Raw genomic sequence first — 21,987 nt, 5'->3', positions numbered from 1 at the left:
TTCGAGTTATCAGGGTTCTAATGTTGATCATATGACTCTTCTAAAATGCTTAAAAAACTTATAACTCACTACTTATAAAATTGCCCAGGGCAAGATCCCCGGTTAGGGCCCCCCAATGTTTTTTAAGGCATCCCTGGCAACTGCATTAGTAGGGATGTGATCAAACATGGAAAATCACTTGTATGTGCAAAGTTCCATCTTGTTGGATTTATTTCACAAGACGGTATAAAACAGAACAGGTAAAAATGGTATGGTTTCTTGCTGTATCCATATAAAAAAAAAGCATGAAGCGTAATGACTGCCCACCTACCAAGGAAGTACATTCTGATTCCAAGGTGAGAATAGCGTGACGGACTTAGGATAGAATCCTTTAAAAGTGAAAACTTCAACTTGAATTGTTTTTTATCTTATATTAGAAGAAAATTGTGACAAGAAGATAGGAATAGTAAATCCTCCATTTTCTGGGAAAGAATCAGAAAGAGTAAGCGTGGGAGAGGGTACATAAAACTAAAACTAGATTTAGCAATAGTAAAATCGTATGATAACTTTATTATGGGCATTCATGCGTATACTTAGAATAAAATTATTTTCTTCGCCATTTTCAGCCAATCCTCGTAATTTCTGCAAATAGATTCCTAGAAACTGTAGTGCGAGAAGACAGGTGCACATATTAGCAGACAATTGTCAGTTTATTACTCATCAGATTCCGTCTATATGCTTTAATGAGAATTGTATTGCTATTATTTTACATATTATTAATGCAGATAAAATTCGAAAAAAAATGTTCGTATATTGGTGGATTCAGTGTCCAACCAATTTTACAAGATAGCTGTAGGATTTGGACCGCTCGACCCGAAAAAAATATTAAATACCGCTAATATCATACAGATTATAGATAGAAAAATATTTTAATGCCCGTAGCTTTACTCTTCACTATACTCGTAATTATTAAAGGAATAAAAATTCGAGAAAGTAGTTTTAAATTGATTTTGAAATGTTTTCGAGCCAAAGCATTTAAGATCATTACGTATGATATACACCACGTCCCGCCCATAAGAATCCTAAATACTGCCAAATCTATAAGTAAATCAAAATCACGGGATTGGAAAAACTTAGAAACTAAAAAATTTTCTCCTAGTTGCCACAATAGTTCAGTTTTTATGACAAATAACTTTAATTTCTCCGAGAAAAAACGGCCATTTATTTTGCAAAAATCTAATTTTTTCCATACGCTACCTATTTAAATTAAACCTACCTACCCTGTTACTCAGTCACTATTTGAGCACAAGCAGTCGAGGGGAGGGCTATAACTATTCTACCCCTAAGTTTTCGTGCAGTGCTTGTTTTCATAAAATAGAACAAAAGTTTTAACATTAAAATGAATTCCTTTTATTTACAGAACCTTGGATTATAATGACTGATTTTTTTAATGTTATACCAACAGACCTTTCTCCTTTCATCGTCTGTATTTCCTTCTTATTAAACTTTTTTTGACTGCGCGCAATAGTATCCTATTAGCATTAAAATAACTTCAATAACGCCTTCACCAATTTATAACAATGAAGACAATGGAATTCGTTTAAGATATGTGTACTTTAAAGCTTGTTTCAAATAACTGCTTAAAAAATACATCTCCAATAAATGTTATCATGATTGAGAAACCTTAAATTATGTGGATTTAGTTTCCGGATTGGAAGGTTAGCCCGGACTGAGGTGTTTTTGAAAGGGTTGAGGGCTAAACCACGCAATACATCCGCTCAAAAGGTCTTCTGTGTGTCTTTCCGATGATGATATGTCTGCAGGAAATCTCTTCTCTCTTGTGAAAAGCTCGACTGTGTCAAGGATTCCATTGTGGATTATAGAAATGAATTATCAGAGTGTATTTGTAATCGGTAAGATTATTTAAATTTATGCCTTAACATGGGTAATTGGTAAAATACAGTATTTAATATCTAAGATCCATGTAAGCTCTTGAATCGGATATCAAATCCCAAAAAGTTTTACGGCATATCTTGATGTTTACTTTTCAGTAAAAGCTGTGGATGGTGATCGAGGAATTAATAATAAAATAAAGTATTCCATCACCAAAGGACCTCAAGACCTTTTTGGTATAAATGTCAATTCAGGGATAATATATACATTGAAGACACTGGACAGGGAGAGTCCATATAACAGCAATGGAGCATACGTGCTTGAAATAATGGTGAGTTACTGTCTCGTTCATTCTGTAATCTTACTTTAAGATGCAATTTAATATGTAGAACCACCGGTAATTGCTTCCTAAATGGGTCATTTTGCCTTAAACCATTCCAAATTATGGTTATAGAACTCATCAAACCATCATTTAATAATTATTTTAAGCAAAAATAAAACACCTGTAATCCAATAGATATTTTTTCCTAACAGCCTATGCGCCGCTATCAACGACATTTTTGTTATTACAATTATTTTCATTTATTATATTATCTAAAAAATTTCTTTGATATGCTTCACAGGCCCAAGAGGTATCCAAAAGGGTTTCCCCAGCACCAACAGCGAAAACGGAAGTAACTGTGATAATATTAGATGTCAACGATGAGGTGCCAACCTTCCGAAGTAAATTTTATGTAGCTGAAGTTAATGAAAATGCACAAGCAAATACTCCAGTTACTTTCTTAGGAGGTTCAACTCCACAGGTCTTTGATCATGACCAGGTAAGTTTTTTGTATAGATGAGAAAACTGTGATATCGATGGGAAATTTTAAAAGCTTTGCGATACTCAAATTTTCAATTCATTTCGAATCTAGCTGAGCAAAAACTTGCAAATTTCGACTCGAATTACATTTCACTTTTTTGACAAAGCAGAACGTCCGCCATTCTAATTTCATTGCAGAGAAACCCATCTCATTGCAATAAATGCATCAATTGAAACAAAAACTGCGTGCATTAAAGCCAACAAAGGTTTATTTTTTCTAAACATCATGGTGCATAGGCAGAAGGTGATTGTGGGGCATGAATTTTATCCCTATTGCTGACGTAGAAATGAGTATCTTATATCGAGAACAGATTGTTGTGATTTAAATTTGTCTCTTTGGAATACATTTCATAAACAGCATTTATGGCCTTTACCAACTAAAAACTATATAAATCGATAGTATACTTTATAATAAATACCGCTCTCCGTTATTATTTACATTCCTTCTGCAATGGGCTCGTTTACAAAATTTATTACTAAATTGTCGATTTCAATAGAGTTCGGAAAATAAATGGAACAGCATTTTTATTTTTTTCGATCCGTCTCCTTCTTCTCGAGCTATTTTCGGCAAAATCTTTAGCCTCAACCCATTTGCATATGAGTCAATGACGTCACGAACTCATGCGTATCGCTGCTTCGCCGCCACTCCTCGGCAATGTACAAGGGCGTCGTATGGTATGATATTGTTTACGCTCTTGCAAGCGATGCTTCACCTCAATGAAAGGTTATCTCTGAACGAGTTAATGAATCTGAAATCTAATGACGTCACCAAGTCATGAAAAGTGAGCTGTAACTTTCGCATTTCCATGTAAAACACTTGGAGTGAATGGCTAATTGGGAGTTGGGAAGAGGCGAATGGCTAAGTTTTTTTCGTCGTAACTTATCCATCCATTCCGGTAACCGAATTCCTTAACTGAATTACAATTGCGGGTTCCATTCAACCAAATCATTAAAAGCTCCCACTGTTTGTAGCTTAATCATATTTCATTCTAGAAGTGCCAAGTAAGCCTCAAGGCCTTTATGCTAAAGTTACTAACCTAAGAATAGTTTTAATCCTTGATTGACAACTTCTAGAGTAACTAACGGGTTCTATTTCTATCCATTGTTGCGCATGTGCAATAATTATTGTCCCTTTTCTGGAGATTATTTTTATATCAAGAAATGAAAAAATACTCGTTCGCTACCGACATTGACCGCCAGGCACGTAGCAGGAAATTTATTTCGGGTAGCATATGGGAGTTATACTGATATTTTGCTGTTGACTCGAACGGATCGAAAGATGGACTGTCGTGCTCCTTGGCTAGTGGTCTCCTCAGCAGACGTATCGCGGATAGTTGCCACAAGAGAAAAAATTCCCCCCGTGCTACGTGCCTATTGAGGTCTAATTTTAAAACCAATAATCAAGCAATATTTTCGTCACATTATTGGTAAAAATTGATTTTATATGAGGAGGTAAATGGCGTTCGTGGAGACGAAGAAGATAGAAGAGAAGATTGGAAGGGACTTTAAGGTGGGGAGGAAGGGGGCCGGGGGTGGGGAAAAAATGTTTTACGGGGGCACCTGCAATGTGAGAGGTGACGGTGGTGTATGGCAGAGATTTGAGAAGCGGACGAGTGGTTTTAAGAATGCTGCATCAATTCCGAGTTCTCCAGTTGGTAAGACGTGAGCATATGGGGAAGAGTTGAGGAGTGGACTTGTGATTGGGAAGAATAGGGAAAAGATCCTAAGGCCGTTTTACACGGTACACGGAATTGCGCAATCTGACGTACGTGCGAAGGCGCAATCAAAATTGCGTCGTGTAGAGCAGTGAATAGGGAAGTACACTAGTGTTTCAAATGCACCAAACACATTTTTTAAATTAGAGTTCAGAATAACATAATGTCGTAAAACCACAGTTTAAATCCTAATAGTGAATACTTCATTCGAGATGACCGTCCGAAATATGGAAAAATTCAAAGGCCGCTAAAACGGGTGTCCATGTTGAATATTGGCCGTGACGTCACAAGGCAGTAGCAGAAGGCATATTCTACGCCGTTTGGTTCTACTACTATTATTGCATAGAAAAATTGCAGAATTTGAGGGTATCCGTTTTTTTGCTGTTATAAAATATCTTCAGAATATATATGTGGCTGCTTCTCTTTTGAGTAAAAGGCTTCATCATTGCGTAATATATTATAATATTCATTTACGTGTCTACTTCAAGTTTGGAAAGTGTAGTACGAATAGCACATTGAATCTTTAATAAATTGATGATGGTATTTATTTTTCGCCGGGTATTTTTTGGCACAATGCCGTTTATCATGCCAAAACTTTTTTTTGTAAGAACCGAGTCAAACTAATAAACCTATTTCAGACGTTTGCTGCAAGACATATTCGTTGCGTATGTATTCACGCCGGCCGGAACGTTCGCCCTACGCAACTAGAATCATGGGATGCTAGCCTTATTTCCGTGCTGGCTAGTTGTTGCAATGGTTCGCTGTCCAGGATGGGTTCAAGAAAAGATAATCTTGGTTGGGAGAAGGAAAATTCCAACGATTTATAAATGGTATACCTAACTTTGATGTATTTATGGTCACTGAATTTTTGAAAAAGGAGGACAGGATCAACGCTCCATAGAAATGCGAGACGTTAAGGCTAACAAGGGGAGACCACGTACCTTGCTCCCAGTGGCGGCTCGTGAGTCAAATGCTAGGGGGGGCGCACTCCACCGGGGGGTCATAATTTTTTAATATTTCGTGTATTTTATTAATTTTTTACAGAAATCTAGGAATTAAATTTTGTGATGCCATATGTTCCGTTTTTTTCAACAAAAATAACTAGTTTTCCTAAAAAAGCTTGATTAATAAATACTTAATGCAGAAGACTCTCGGTCTAACGGATCGGCTTAGTCCGGACTCTCGATTATACTGATCAACGATCTTGAAGGATAAAAATATATTTGCTGCGATATTTTGCAAATACAAACGAAAATACGTAACTTTCGGTTTTAGCGCCTACATTCTTTGTGCGAATATGCCCGCAATACACTTCTGTTGTCCGTTTTGCAATCATAATGCGTTATTTGTCAAATCTATACAATATTTGCAATGATTTAGGTAGCAATGACACTTGTAACACCTGAGGAGGGAGGGGAGTGTCACTGACTTCCACTAGGCAACAAACACTACATAGAATGCACGCGCTTTGCTATGGCAGATGTAAACTTTGATTGACGTGTTCGCGTTGCTTCTTGAATACAATATGATTTAAAATCAATAATTAAACACACAATTTTAACAAAATCTGAAATACTCACATTCCTTTATTTATATTGCAGAAGTCCATCCTTCTTTCCTTTTGTCCAGCAAAGTGATCAATTACACGTTCGTTGAAACCAGCGCCGGACAACAATTTCTTTCCGATTGAACACATGGCAAAGGTACTAGTCTATAATAAACAAGGGACTTAATATACAAGGGACGACACAAAATAGGCCGACGAAAAATACGATCAAAAAGAACAAGGTGGCTGGACACAGAATTGGGACAAATTTTCCCTATATTTCCCTAAATCAAAAACGAGCACTGTTGATTAATTAAAATTGTCTTCTTGAATGTACACACAGCACGAAGAAACTTCTTAATCGGCAATTACACACAGTTAACTCCTCGAAAATGATGTCTGAACTCATTTCACTCCGTTCTTTCCGAGTCTTGCCGTTACTATCATACTATAAGGACGACTCAAGGGAGATAGAAGTCGTGGTCCACTAATGCTGATTCAGCTGAAGGACGAATTTAAGGTCAGCAAAGGCATTCAAGCAAACAGAAGACGTCAAGGACCATCTCCTTGAGTCTAAGATTCATATGTGGTAAACACACGAAACGCCAACGGGTCGCACTTGGAATAACCATGTCTTCGAAATAATTGCCATGATATGATAGAAAATAAATTCTAGATCGTAAAAGAAGACGACTCTTAGCCACAGATGGGAGCTGTAAGGATCTCCGCACCATGATATGAACTCTTCGAAGCCATTTAAATCAGACCCAAGTGGACATTTTCCGTCAGACAGCTACCGCTCTGCCGCTGAGGAATTAGGTGAACATGAACTAATAGAACAAGGACGGCTAGAAAAATGATGAATCTACACACAAAAGGTGCATTGTACGCGGCACTTCTTGGCATTCATTGAATGACTCTATTTAAAGTCACGTTTTACGGGTTAAATCATGTTCAATCCTTCACCCTATCACGCACGCACCTATTTCTTAAATTATAAATCAGTGGGGAATGTTAACTGATTTTTCCCAATACTTCAGGCCTTTTGATAAATTCATCTGAAAAATAGGTTCCGCATTTCTAATCATCGGGAAGATATGAATACATTGTTATGGCCTAAATATTATAATATTAGTTTCCCCAAGGTTCTTGAAATTCGTAATCATAACAGAACTGTGGCAAATACTCGAGAATAGTTTTCCTACGTCAATACGGCCTTTAACTGGTTGGATTTTATGTGTTCCGGAATTCAAACACCCAAAAACGCATGCATAATGAGATAATTTATTTTCTGTAGCAATACCTATCAGTAATTAAAAATTAAAATCGTATAGCTACACCCAGTACAGTGACCATTCCGATTCCGTAGGTCCCTTTTCTGTGGCAGCACCAAGTAGACGCCAGATTATACGCCCGCCGGCCGGCGCAGCGATGTCAACTCACTCGTCGCTCTGCGCATTCTCGGACGACGTCCCAAGACTTCCATTAGGCACAAAGTTAGACGCGTCCATGGTCATTGTATATAAGGGCCATGGACGCGTCATAGCACCAGTGGCCCCCACCACTACCACTCTCCATATAACTGCATGGGTATGGATTGTGACGTTCTGGCCAGCGCCCCACGGCTACAAATACGAACTTCTCGCGCTATTTCTTTTCGTGTTTTTCCTACACTTTCGATGTATGCGACTGAAAAAACACTCTGATTAATTAGATGTATAATTATAAATCAATGGATATTAATTTTTTTTACTTTTTAAAATATTTGGGAGGGGCGGCGTCCGAGAGTCCTTATGGGCAAGCTGCCACTGCAGTTGCTCCATCTTTTTCAATTAGGGCCTTAGTTAGGCTGTAATTAATTAATTTTCATGCGTTACTTTTTACAAGTTATATGTATATAAATGTAAAATATCCTCCTTTTCTCAATGGGTCGGTTGGGGTAGTGGTAGCGTATAAGACTACAAGGAAAGATTCCCACCCTAAGGACCAGGGTTTAAATCTACGTCTTGGCATTATTTTTTGTTGTCTTCATTGTGATCATACGGCGTCAAGTTTATCATTAATTATAATTGCAACAATCATTGACATGAGACAATTTTTTTATCATCATAATGGCGTTTCGGTATTTTAGCAGTGTCATTACAAACGCAGAGATACGATGACTACAAGGGTTGGTGTGCGCTAAAATGTTAATTTTTCTTTGCTTATACTGACCAACTTCGAATATAAAATGCCATATATCTCGAACACTTGTAATTCACATTACTCCAAAGGGAGTTTACTTATTCAGTACCTACCTCAGTGCCTTGTACTCAGTACCTACCAGTTTACCTCAGTGGCAGTGCTAAAAGAACCATTCCGAAATATAATTTCAATTAACAAATAGGATGAAATAAAAGTTGATAACCCGGGACCGGGGCGCGCTGGCGTATAAAATACGTCAATCTTTGAAAACCAAGGATTTCAACATTGTACGTACATTCTGGGCTAGAATGGTCTCGTGTATTCCTACAATGTACTTTGACTGCCTATACTGCGAGTTTTCAAAGTTCGAGGTATTGTAGCTAATTTTTTAGATCAGCAAGATGAACCCGTCACCAGTGGAGTACAAATTACGCCGCGCGACTTGCCGTGTACATTTATATCTGTATCACCTATAAATGAATTAATTTCAACAAATAAAGATTAACTTTAACAAAAATCGTTTGTTATCATATATGCACATATCATGGGCAAAGTACGCATTTTACCCGGTCGTGTAAAATAACAGTCGCGCCATAATTCTTTAACCAAACTACTTTCAGTTTATAAATTACGTAGGTGTACGCGGAAGATGCTATATTTTGGCTCAACACACTTTCTGATGTGACTGAGGTACCTATTAAGTAAATTATAATAATATAAATATCAATTTGATCTTACAATACCTTCAAATGAACTTCAAAACAGAATATCATCGATAGGTAAGAGTCAGGAGCAGCCTTGAACCATTTATTCCGTATAGCTTGTGCTTAAGGCACGGGAGTGAATATTTTCTCCAGGCTTTTGTTTCGACGTCGAGATGAAATTTGGAACAAAAAATCATTTATAATTCTATTTTGAATTCATGTTTTCGGTACTAGACGACATTTATAGGAAGCAAACTCCACCGATTACAGGAAACTCTCGCCGCGCTAAAGAAGGCGACGGAATACAGCGATACTCCACTGGTGACTACTGCCTTCTGACGTCACATCTCAATCAAGATGGAGGCACTGTGTTTCAGCGCAACATGAAATTTTCCGACTTTCAAAACGTTTAAAGTGCATACCCCAGATGCAGGAAATAAAAGTGACTATACTAATGTTTCTTTTTTAGGCTAAACTTTCAAATTCAGCAATATAAAAAAATTAGTGCACTTCCCTATTGCTAGAACACATGCGAGAATGCGTGGATGTGAGACGGCAAAATAGCCCCTGTTCTAATTTCGTTCATGCATTCGCGCAATTCCACGCCATTTTAGTAATAAATTCAGCTCTAACCTGCGCAATTCCGTGCCCCATGTAAAACGGCCTTTAGGCAATCCATTGGAGGAATGAATTTTATGCATGGATACCCCTCGTAGGGTTCGGTTAATTTAAAATTTGGATACCCCATGATATTTAATAATTTTTACGATACCAAATGATATTCTAAAATATATTTGGAATTATACATTTTAGAAGGTACACCGATAGTTCTAGGAAATGGATAGGAATTACTACCAAAGCTCTACTCGGGCGGCGCGCCGCGGCAGTAGACAGCTCAAAAGTTAAAAACTTTTCGCGGAGAAGGGGGCATGGACTACCTGGACCCCTTCCCCTTTTATATGCCTCTGGGCGGATTCTTACCAAATATCGAGTGATCATCCGCGAATCCTTATTTCCCCACATGTGCTAAGGATATGAGGGAAGATTCATGCTAATCGGAAGGTGCATAACTGTGTATTGTATATTCCACACCAATTGCTTAAATCCTCGCTTGTACCTCTTGCACTCCATTGATCATGTAATTTCCTACCTTTCTCACGTTCTCCCATGGGAGACCGTAAGTGAGAGAGCCAAAAACAGCTAAGCACATAAGTAAATACCTGCACCTCTCGCTGTGTGCAATGGAAGGGATTATTGTGCGATGACTGTATATGCATGTTTGAACTTTTCAAAACAAAAACAGAACTGAACAAAATGAGTGTAAGTACATTAACAAAATTAATGTACTTACACTCATTTTGATGGAACTGTTATTTTTTTAGGTATTCGCAGCGCAATCAGTCACGTGTTGAAACTTTGTTTCAGCTGCGTACTTAACGTAGTCACCATAGGCGGATCTGGGGGAGGGGGGGGGCACGGGGTACGGGCACCCCAGACCCTTAAAAAATATGCAAGATTTTTAATACGGTCCCATTATCATTGCGCTCGTTTTGTATTACGAGGTATCCTTGTGCCCCCCAGAAAAAAATCCTGGATATGGCCTTGCTTGTGCCCCCTCAGAAAGAAACCCTGGATCCGCCCCTGGTAGTCACTCTGACTTTCCTGGCCATTGCAGTCGAATCCTCAGGAGTTTTACACGATGTTAAGAGATTTACCGTGTTTAAAACTCTTGAGGATGTTTCCTGCAATGGCCGCGAAAGGTAGAGCCGACTACGCAAAATGCGCAGCAGGAAGCGAAAGTTTAAAAAAAACGTGATTGTTACTAAGGTCGTGATTAAAAATGTCTCTTCTAGGGGAGTAATGGGACATTCCTAATGTACATTGATGGTGACGGTGGAGTATTTGAAGTGACCCCACAACGAGGAGTGAATGAAGCAGCCTTCTTGATTCGGGTACAGGAGTCCAAGAAGCTGGATTATGAAAAAGTCACAGGTTTGAATGATTTCAATTCATCTTAAATAACTGTCACTGAAGTTCCCTCTCCATGAAATATGAATAGTAAAATAATCTAATTAGCCCTTGTTGCAGTGGCGTAGCCAGGAATTTTGTTCGGGGTGGGTCCAAAACCGGAGGGGGGGGAATTTAAAAGAAACAGGGTACTAAGCAATGGGTTTTAAACTAATCTTAACACTTGTCATAATCGAAAAAACTTCATTTGTTAAAGAAATGCTTTTTAAATTCATGATTTTTCAATATTTTGTTTTCTTTTATGAAGGAAAATGATTGTGTTTTTATATTTAGGGGGGGTCCGGACCCCCCGGACTCTCCCCCTGGCTACGCCACTGCCTTGTTGCAAAGTGTCTGAACCTCATTATACACATGTATAATATAATCCCTCAGCTACTTGCACAAATAACCAAAACTGCATTATTACAGTCATGAACTTCACGCTTGTAGCCAAAGAAATAGTGCCAAATCGCCCAAAGAGAAGCGTTGTCCCTGTGACTGTGTACATCCGAGATATGAATGATAATATCCCTGAATTCTTAGAAGACCACTATGAGGTAAGTGTATGTGCCCTGCCTTCCCCAAGTGAAAGAATCTAGAGTAAGGAAAGCTAGCTTGTAGATAAGCATATTACCAAGCAATGATTGTTCCATTAAGTTGCAACTTTATGCCATCTATAGTACTCGCAGACATTCTAGATTTTTCAACTTGCTCATCCAAATCTTTGAATCAGGACACAATGTAAAAGTGAATAAATATATGAATTTATTTATGAAAAATGTGGGCAGTTTCGCACTTCATCCATTTATCGTTTTAGTAAAAATGGTGCGTGATTTCTCAAGCTCATTTTATTGCCCTAAAACTGAAAATAATGATATTTTTCACGAAGATAGTTTGATGAGGGTGATTGGAGGAAGCTCCATAAACTCCCAATGGGTTCATTTGGCAGTTTTTTTATTGCCGATTGATATAGAGATAAATTAAGAAACAGGTATTTTTTTGTTTTTTCGATCCATAGCTTACTTCTCCAGCTATTCGCGACGAAAACTCGGTAGCCGAGACCTTTACGCAGATAAGTTGATGACATCATAGACTCCTGCCGAGCGGGTCACCGTGTCTCGACTACTCCTGGGTTTCGCGCATCGATTACGCGTGGATAGTTATTTTTTACACTCTCATTATTAATTACTTCATTCAATGAGTAGATCTCTCTGAACTAATTAATGTGCCGAAACTCTAATGACTTCACCAACTCATGAAAAGTGGGCGGCAACTTTCGCTTATCTTCGTTTTAAAATTAAATACAAGAATGGCTGTTTGTTGGTCGTAACTTATCTCTCCCTTCCGCCAACCTATTTCTTTTAATGAATTTAGATGTCGGGACTGAGTGCACGAACCCGTTTATCATCTAGTGGACAAAATACACATTAAATTGGACAGATTATTCGCTAAATTAGCACTCATGTGCTTGAAAAGGGCCTGTCTGCACACAGACATTCACAAGTTTTCCCAAAATTCTAGTTGTGAAAGACCGCGGTGAATTCACTCCTGAAGTCCACTATACGAAAGAAAATGGAGGAAAACTGGAATTTCTTGAACAAAAGGATGCATAGAAGAATTAAACGGCCACATTTTAAACCTTTGAAATTAATCTGTCCATTCACTTCACCACCCATTGATGTCCAAAGTCTTCTCCCCCTAAACCTAGGCAATTCCTTGCCACCTTAATACCCTGCTGATACTTTCCCCTTCAAAGATCTTCCCTGAGCCGCCATTTCTAATTCTCTGCTGTTTTGCGCTTGCTACCCATTCACCTATTTAGAGTCTACTTGGATTAGACAGAGCCTAGGTCGTTTTATTCATGTTTAATTCATAAACTGTAAAAATTAATTTCATTTGGCATGCAGTTCCACCAAGTTACATCTCAAATGGCGCAGTTTATTCTCCAAATATAATTTTTTTAGTTTACCCTTTCTAACCTAGAGCTGCTACTGGGAGAAATTATATTTCAAGACTTCTTATTTTTTAAATGTGAAAATCTGCTCAAATATAATTATTGAGGCAGCTACATATTTTGCCATTAAATTTTACTGCACAAAAGAACACGTAGTTTAAATCTTTCCTGAATAGAGCTGAAAATTTATACATTTTTGATTATACTTACGTGCAGCATTGGGTTATAATAAGTAATAGGTGATCTATAGGCATTAAAACTATTTTTGGAATTAAATTAACTAACAGAGGAAGACTTTTGCGCTTTAATTTCAATGTCTACAGCAATAATCATGCCAAATTGCTAGAGGGAACGTCGGAGTGAAGTCGTCATCTTGGTTTTGTTGAGCAGACGTTGCTGTTTAGAAAATCCTCTTGACCTCTGATTCAGAACTTCTACATCATAATACTATATTCGACAAGGACATTACTCTCAAACGAAAAATAATTGATAAAAACGTTATACCTCTTGTCTCGGTGTGTATACTGAACTTTGATTAAAAACTGATATGCTGACGCTTTTTTTCAGGCTACAGTAGCGGAAAATTGCGGAATCGGGACTACAGTAGCATGGGTGCAAGCGATGGACAAAGACTCGGGAGTTTTTGGAACCCATGGCATAAGATACACAAACTTGGAAGGAAGTGTTGCAAAAATGTAGGAAATAGACTTAATTAATTCATATTTTGTCTTTATCTGCATATGCATGCCCGTAATACAAATATACCGTTTCGATTCAATTGTACTGAAATGCTGCAGACCAGAGAAGGCCAACCAAAATGATCTTTCGGGCCACTTTGGAGATGCTTCATTACTCCTCGGGCCGCGTTCAAAAGTTTGATAGCCCTTTGAGTAATAAACGAACGCGCAAATAATGTAATTTTTGTAATTTTAATGAATACATGCTTTCTGGGTTAAGCCCGCGTTGATTCATTTTAGCGGCCTTAACCCGGCAAGCAATTATCCATTTATTCACCGCGGAAGCTTCCGTGCCAATGGTTTTTAATGTTTTGGTTTTCACTACTCTGGCCGTCATAAAATAAATACATTTGGTATAAGTGCCACATGCCGTGGGTTGGCCCACCCAGCTGACCGCTTATAACGCTTGTGACCTGAGTTGAGTTTATTGCGATTTAAAAAAAAAAACTTATTATCAATATATTGGTGTCATTTTACGGCTACTCACTAAGTAAGCTGTTCGAATAAGATCAATACATTTTTATTGTTAAATTTACGGTTAGATACACAATAAACATTACATAAACTATAGTGTATAATGATATGACGGTGATATGAAAGTGATGGTTAATTTTCCTCCTTGGTGGATTAGATAATTAGATTTTATTTTTCCTCTTATCTTGACCTCATTTAATTAATTATTTAATAATTCCTGGAGTATAGGCCATATATAATGCAAAAACGTTGTTAGCCAACGTTTCAGTTTATTACAAACCATCATCTTAGTTTTGCACATATTTGTTTATTGTTTTTTATTTGATTATTTGGCCAATCAATAAACGAATATGTGCAAAACTAAGCCTTGATCAAGGTTTTAAATAAAGTGAAACGTTGGCTAACAACTTTTTTGCATTATATATGGCCTATACTCCAGGAATTATTAAATCATTACATAAACTATGGCCGATGCATAGAAAACGGTATCAATATTTATGCAGGGAACATATATAGAAACATAAATTTTTACAAAAAGAGGGATATGCATTGAGCTTTATAAAATTTGAAAAAATCAGTCGGCTATATAAAATAGACTAATATAAGGCTAAAACAGGAAAAAAAAGCGTCTGGTCAAAGGCGGAAAAAATCTGATACGCTCACGATCGCGTCGGGTCAAAACATCGGTTACTGAGAAAAAAGCAATACTTTGAAATTCCAACTTTACTCAGCGGTAGAAGTACAAGAAATAATACACTAGAAAAAATTTCAAATTCGAACGGCGTTATTTCATATAAAAAATCATCTGAGACAATCCAGTCGGGAAAATATGACCTGACGCGACCAAGTAAGTGTCAATGGCCAAAGGGGCACTGCACGCTGTAAGTAGCCATATGCAAGCTGGTTCAAGTTTGTCGAGCAACGACATGAGGGTACGTAGTCAATTTTTACGATATAAATCGTTGATGTGAAGGTCGAAACCCCACCCCTCAGGTCACATACAGGGGCCATTATCACCTAAGCAACATCTTCAATGCCATCCGCCTACTCCTCAAATCCCTTCAATACACCACAAACTCTCCTTACAAATGTATTCAAGTGAAGGAATGAAATGTAGTTGAGTTAAAAGTGCTTTCAGGGGATAGTTTTGGGATTGTTCTGAATTTTCTGTCCTGCTGAATCCGAATTTGAAGTTTCCTGACAGTATTTTGTGACGCAACAATCCAAAAATGGCAAAAAAGGCAAACAATTTTTATTTTTTTCAGATTTTTGTTTATAAATCAGAATCTGTTAACTTTTAAGGAATAAGTTTTCAAAATTAAAGTACATAATATTATCTGAAAATTTTATCCCTGTAATTGTTTTCTACGACGAACCGTGTAGACTCCAGCGCCGTATGAAAATTGCCGTTTTTTTCCTCATCTCCGCAAAAAAAAGTCTCCGTAATCAATAAAACAAGCCGACAGTGGCTGTGTTTATAGTTTAAAATAAGTTCATAGTATGCATTTTTCCATGATGAATCCGAATATATCCTTTATTTTGATAATTACAAGTTTTAAAATTTGCAAAAAGTCGAAAAGGTAATAAACTATGCTACTTCCAAAAGTACCCAAAACGCTATTTCTCTCGATAATATATTCGGTTATTCTTTATGCATGCCTTCTTTTTGTCAAAAGTTTTGAAAAGCCCAAAAAAGTAAGCGAGCAGCTTATTGGAACCTAAATTGCGAATAAATTTCCAAAACTTAGGGAGAACTAGTATTTTGTAACTAGTTTTTTTTTACTCGGTCACTAATGTTCGTTTGCTGTAGATTTTGATCGAGTTTGAAAAATAAAGAGACACGTAATGTCTCGTTTTTCGACTCGTCGCTTTCTTAGCGAGTAATTTGCGACGAAAATCCAATTGCCTTCAGCTTTTTTCAGATAAGTTAATGACGTCACGAACTCATGACGAGTGTGTTGCCTCTTCTTCGCTACTCCTCGGCCTTTTGCGCTGGCGTCGTGCGATTCGCTGTTGCTCACACTCTTGTGAGCGATTCCTTCCCCCAATGCAGGATTCTCCCTAGCGATGATGCTAGAGATGGATGGGGAATGTGGTCAACAATTTTATATGTCAATTTCAGCATTAAGAGTTAAATATGTTTGGAATATATATTTACATATTTGTACACTCAATAGTATCTTTTAAATATAACTTAATTACAAATGCTTTTTTGGAATCACAATCTGCTATATCGACGTGCTATTTCACTGAATCGACCTTTTCTCCTCGTGCAAGTAATGAAACTACATGCAATTCTATATTTTATAAGGTTACGACTGGATGAACTAACTGGTGTAATAACTACTGGAACAAACGGCCCAATATTTGACCGCGAACTTGTGTCAAAGCACTACTTGACAGTTGAAGCAAGAGATCATCTTGGACAAGGGAACAGGTGAGCATATGATATACTATGAAGCCAACCTTCCTTCTTCTTACAATGTTGCCCATTCCAAATCTTTCATCGTGAGTCACAATTGATGAGCATGATTTTTTTTAATTGAACTTTTAAAACACCACTCTGATGGTGCTCAGCTCATGCTAATTAAAACAAAGCCCAGATATGAAAGGAATCAAAACCTTGAAAAGTGATACGCATTGCATATGATTGAGTTTATCTTCTGTCAAACCTATTTTGGTTTCAAAATCATACCATTTACTAAGCAACAATTCTCCTTAAAAGTACTGCAAACCAACTGAGATTATCAATTCCTCGTTCGCATTTACTTCACCTCATTTAAACAGAAACTAGATAAGTTAATTCTCTTAACGTTCTCATAAAATGTCTGGAAAAAAATATTACACAATACTCGGCATTTACTGGCTAAATACGAAATAACTACATGTATTCTTAAAAATGCAATAGAAAACCCGCTGTCCTCCAGTTAAAGTTTCTGTCGCACCTTAAACTTTGCTGCTGCATGACTTCTTGTAGCGCGTAATGCCGTGGAATTTGCTACCCTTAACTCCTCTAGTGAGGTGGAACCTCTAAATTTCAGCATTTTTTGCGTATAGACCCTATCAAACTGCAATGATGGCCTTCGACGAGGAGTGATTTTAATGAAGTCAAAAACAATTATAAATGGAGCTACAATAACATTTCGTAACCTGAGACAGCAAAGAATGAAATATTCATCTAGTTGCTAGCATACACTCATTTTTTCGGCGGGACGTGTTATTGGCTGTTTTAACCAAATTCTATTTTTCTTTGCAAATCTACTGTTTACTCTGGAGCACTCATTCCACTTTCGGAAAAAGCGATGGAAAAACATATTATGAATGAAGGTCGCAAGCAAAGCTTTAAAATTTTTCGTCTCCTTCCAAAAAATGATTTTATGCGGGAAAACTGCCGCATGAACGATTTCTTCCACCTTTTTTCGTATTAGCGAGTCGATCTCGTTGTATCCTTACCTGGGGAATGACTAAATGTACATCCGTCGGCACAAACCTAGACAACAAATGAATGGAGGCTGATGCCGAGCACTCAGCCACAAATAAGCGGAATCGTACAGCCAATCGCGTAGAAGGCATCATTTGGGAAAACCCAAATTGCAGAATGGAAAGAACCGTTCGTGTTCAAAGTATCTGGGTGCGTCATGGTGCAGCCGCCAAGGAAAAGGAGCAGAGAGGGTAAAGTTTGGTTTATTGCCGCGGAGCCGCGGCTTTCGGGAATATATGTCACGGTAAATAATTAGAAGAGGGTACAATGCATCAAGGCGCTACCAAAAATAAGTGGTTAAGTGCAATGCACTAAAGATTTAGGGAAAATCCAGTCTCTCAAACCGACTGCTATACAAATATCAGTAAGTTCCCGAGTGCCCACAACGCGTGGGGCGCGAGGACCGCCTAAAATCATTTAGCTTTGCCATGAAAAAAAGACGGCGCCAGTAGGTGTGAGTCTTCTTTTCCGTTTAATAAAACATACTTCAGTGTAACTCCTTATGTAAAGAGTTTGACTTACGTCTATATTAGGAACGACAAGCGATGATTACTACTTCTATATCATGAAATAAGTGAAAAAAATTAGCGAGAAACAGGGATATTTTTTTCATAAATTAATTAAATCATAAGTTTAGCATTAAAAAGAATAGCTCTTAATCCAGAAGAATAATATTTGAACAGGTATCGCTTACGTACCAAATTCTTGGTGATATTCCATTGTCTGTAGAAACAAACTTAGAAATATCTCGTAATAATCGCGCGCTCTAGATTTCACAGATTTTTATTGATTATTGGAGGACTGCAATAATTAAACATATTCTTTTTAAAAATAACTTCACTTGCAGACGTTATGAAGTACATAAAATATGGACATTCCATTCCCGAATCGAAATTATACTTCGGGATTTAGGTTTTCGACCAGCTTATTTTTCGATTTCAGCCTACAGGTCGAATGGCGCTACGGGAGACATTTTTGAGCACTGGTGCTTTCTACTTTTCGCAGTAGCCAGCTGTTGGCCGTGGCATTGCTAGATAAACATGCTCAGAAGCACTCAGAAACTTCCTTTTCCATGGGCGCAATTGATGATAGAGCGCGAACGAACAATAAGTTCCCTGATTACAGACTTGACGAAAATTATTTTAGCGCATAAATTAACACATATGAATGTAATTCACAAAAACGGCATGCAGAGGCTAATCTCCACGCATGGTAGGAATTACCTTATGACATGCATCAATCGGAAATCAAACAAGGTATTCATTATCCCAATTGTTTAAGTTGTTATCCTGTTTTCACGGTTTTTTTAGTTGAAATTTTAATGTGACTCGGTAGAAATTTCCGCGGTTTATTGCAAAATCTTTACTTTAAACCTGCAAACACTGTTCAAACTTGTTTTCACGCAAATTATTTCGATACTGGTTCCTTTTAGGCATCGGATTCTGTTCCGCCCTCAAGAACTGGTGAAACCGAGAGTAGAAAAATCAAACCAACCCATCCCCGCCAGATACCAACTGCGATCATGAATTCTTCAGTATCGTTAATTTAAATATTTTTGTTAGGCTGCCGGGTCACCCCAGACTAGCCCACAGGCGTTTGAGAATCATCTATTCAGGGAAGAGGGGATATTACCTTCAATTGAGCCACTTCACACTCCAAGGATTTTGGTTTTGGGTATCCTAAAGCTTCAATATGATTTAAATCCATGACCCATCCGTCAAATGCCAAGAAATCTACCCAAAGAAGGCTACAATGGTTCATTATATTAGTAACGATATTAAATTATTACTTTTTTATTTAATATGCTCTTCATTTGATTACAGAAATACTGTGCAGCTGACCATCCATGTAGAGGATGTCAATGATAATGCTCCAAAGTTCACCCAAAATAAATATGAAGCAAGACTGATGGAAAACCAAGATTTCTTTGATTTGCCTCTCGTTATTGAAGCTTACGATGCTGATCTCAATGGTGAGTGCTAATGAGAATAACATTGCCATGTTTTATTATTGGAGATATTTTATTGGTTTTGGGGCATTTTTGCACCCATAAACAGCCACTATGGTCATATTGATTAACGAGGGCTTACTTTACATCTTGGCCACCATTGTCCAACATGGCAACTCTTCTGCAAACTGCCTATTTGGAATAATGGCATGCTTCTCGGTTCCGGCTTCACGTATTATACTTTATGGATAGCCTGTGGCATATAATACTAGAGGCGTAGCGAGGGGGGGTTTTGGAGGATAAACCTCCCAGAGCTCAGAGAAAATTTTAAGTTTAATCCATTTTACTTAATTGGATTGACATTACTAATAAAATAGTGTAAGGATTAATAAAATATCCCTCAGAAAGCCGTAAAACTCACCATTTTGAGCCATTTATCTTGAAATTCCACAATGTATTTATCTCGCACCTACCACTTATCCTGGAGGGTATTCTATACCCTCACACACCCCGGTATTAGTTGCACCTAAACCCCCCCAGCCTTAATTCCTAACTGCGCCCCTGTATAATACAATTGCTAAAAATTGGCGAAGGAGAATAATAATATGAGAATATGAATTCATGGTATTGTACTGAATTTAAGGTGTGTTTAATCAATTGTATACTCAATCAACATGGCAGCGATAAAGTTATTTCCAGTCGTTGGAGGCCAAAATTACCACTGAATTTATCAAGTTTGAATCACATGAAGTCGACACTTAAATTGCCTCTCTGCCCAATTACAGAATTTAAAATATTTTGGCCTATACCTTATGCCTAACCCCCTTCACTGAAGTCACTCAACCGAACCACCCAGTTTTTTTCAGTTTGATTTCAGTATTCTTAAGACATGTCTTCATGCCATTCTCCTAATTCATCCTCCTGCATCTTCATTCCTTTTGCTGGCCAATCATCCAATTCCTGGTCATCAGCAAGCTCAATTGGCACATCAATCTGCCCACATTATGCCTTCAACTATCTCTACCAAACCCCCCTCGCATCCTTGGCAATCACATTAAACAACAATTGATGCATGGGCAGACAGCCTAGCTGTACATACTTTGACTTCCCACCTAGATTCTCGACAGTGGCGGATACAGAAAAAACTCAAGGGGGGGGCGAAACATATCTTGAGTTGTCTTTACTTTTATCGTAATAAAAGATGATCAAGTCACAGGCAAAGTATATGAAAATTTTATTTTAAGTGATTATAAACATGTAAAAGACAATGCCATCTTATGATATAAAAAGTTACAATTGTGGTTTTGCAATGTTCGGCAATACAGGCGGACCCGCAAGGGGGGGGGCACGCACCCCCTGCGCCCCCCATCTGTATCCGCCACGGATTCTCGATCCATTACCCTCACTAGTGCACTGCAAGTCATATTTAATTTATGGATGAGTCGTGTGTATGATAGCTTAAGAATGCTGATTGAGAGTACAATTGATTAAACACCCCTTAAATTCAATACACAATATCATGCATTTATATTCTCATATTATTATTCTCGTTCACCAATTTTATTTTATTCTTGATTGTGATACGGTTTGAGAGACAAAGAGGCCTGTATTTTTGCATTTCTTGATTCGTCGTCTACTTTTCAAGCTATTCATGATGATAAATGAACAGCATAAGCCTTTCACAGAAAAGTTGACGATATCATGAACTCATGCCAAGCAGATTTGCCACCTCTTCGTTACTCATCAGCCTTGTGCATGGGCCTTGGGAGGTTTGTGGTTGCGTACCCTCTAGTGAGAGACTTCATCTAGTGGATCTCACTTAAGGAGTCAATGAGCCAAAACTCCAATGATGTCACCAACTCATGATAAGGGGGTGGCAACTTTCAAGTTTCCTTATTTTAAAATTACAGGAGGATGGCTGATTGGGGTGGATTTTTCATTGTAGCTTGTCTTTCCTTCTACCCACTGAATTCTTTAAATACATAAAAATTTCAAGTTTGAGGGAAGGAGTTGGGTCTAATGTCTTCAACCAGCCTAAAAATGTATCCAAAAATCATGAATCCATAGTGTTCAATTCCTATTGTGGTGGAGTATACTTCTTAAAACTAATAGTGTTTCACTCTTCCAGGTACAAAAAACAGCAATATTCTCTACAGCATTGTGGGAGGGGATCCAGATAACAATTTTACAGTGAATGCTGAAACAGGAGCCATTTGGCCAACAAAACCACTTGACTTTGAGTCAATCCAAGGGAAATCAGACATTCATGAAATAAATCTAGTCATAAGGGCACAGGATCAAGGAAATCCACCTTTGCATACAGATGTACCTCTTATAATTTATCTTCTTGATATGAATGACCATGGACCCGTTTTTGAAAAATCCCATTACCAACGTGCAATTTATGAAGATATGAGTGGAGGAACTTCAATTTTACAGGTTTGTTGCAAATAAAAAATTAATGCATGCATAAGGACAAATTTTTCCACAATTAGCACCCAAT

The 21,987-nt window shown here is 37.7% G+C and overlaps 1 protein-coding gene across 1 annotated transcript in view; it reads left to right on the top strand.

The window, feature by feature from the left end:
* The window catches only part of LOC124170903 (cadherin-23), a 102,972-nt gene that overhangs the window by 62,507 nt on the left and 18,478 nt on the right, over window positions 1–21,987 (top strand). The window contains exons 7-14 of the mRNA XM_046549949.1: window positions 2,031–2,203; window positions 2,496–2,693; window positions 10,737–10,875; window positions 11,320–11,447; window positions 13,412–13,539; window positions 16,367–16,492; window positions 19,360–19,508; window positions 21,613–21,923. Of these exons, the coding sequence (XP_046405905.1) occupies window positions 2,031–2,203; window positions 2,496–2,693; window positions 10,737–10,875; window positions 11,320–11,447; window positions 13,412–13,539; window positions 16,367–16,492; window positions 19,360–19,508; window positions 21,613–21,923 (1,352 nt within the window). The remainder of the gene's footprint in view (window positions 1–2,030; window positions 2,204–2,495; window positions 2,694–10,736; window positions 10,876–11,319; window positions 11,448–13,411; window positions 13,540–16,366; window positions 16,493–19,359; window positions 19,509–21,612; window positions 21,924–21,987) is intronic.

Source organism: Ischnura elegans, chromosome X (assembly GCF_921293095.1).
Source record: "Ischnura elegans chromosome X, ioIscEleg1.1, whole genome shotgun sequence".
Classification (NCBI taxonomy): Eukaryota; Metazoa; Arthropoda; class Insecta; order Odonata; family Coenagrionidae; genus Ischnura; species Ischnura elegans.
The sequence above is the reverse complement of the archived record's forward strand: the minus strand, read 5'-3'. Positions and strand labels throughout refer to the sequence as shown.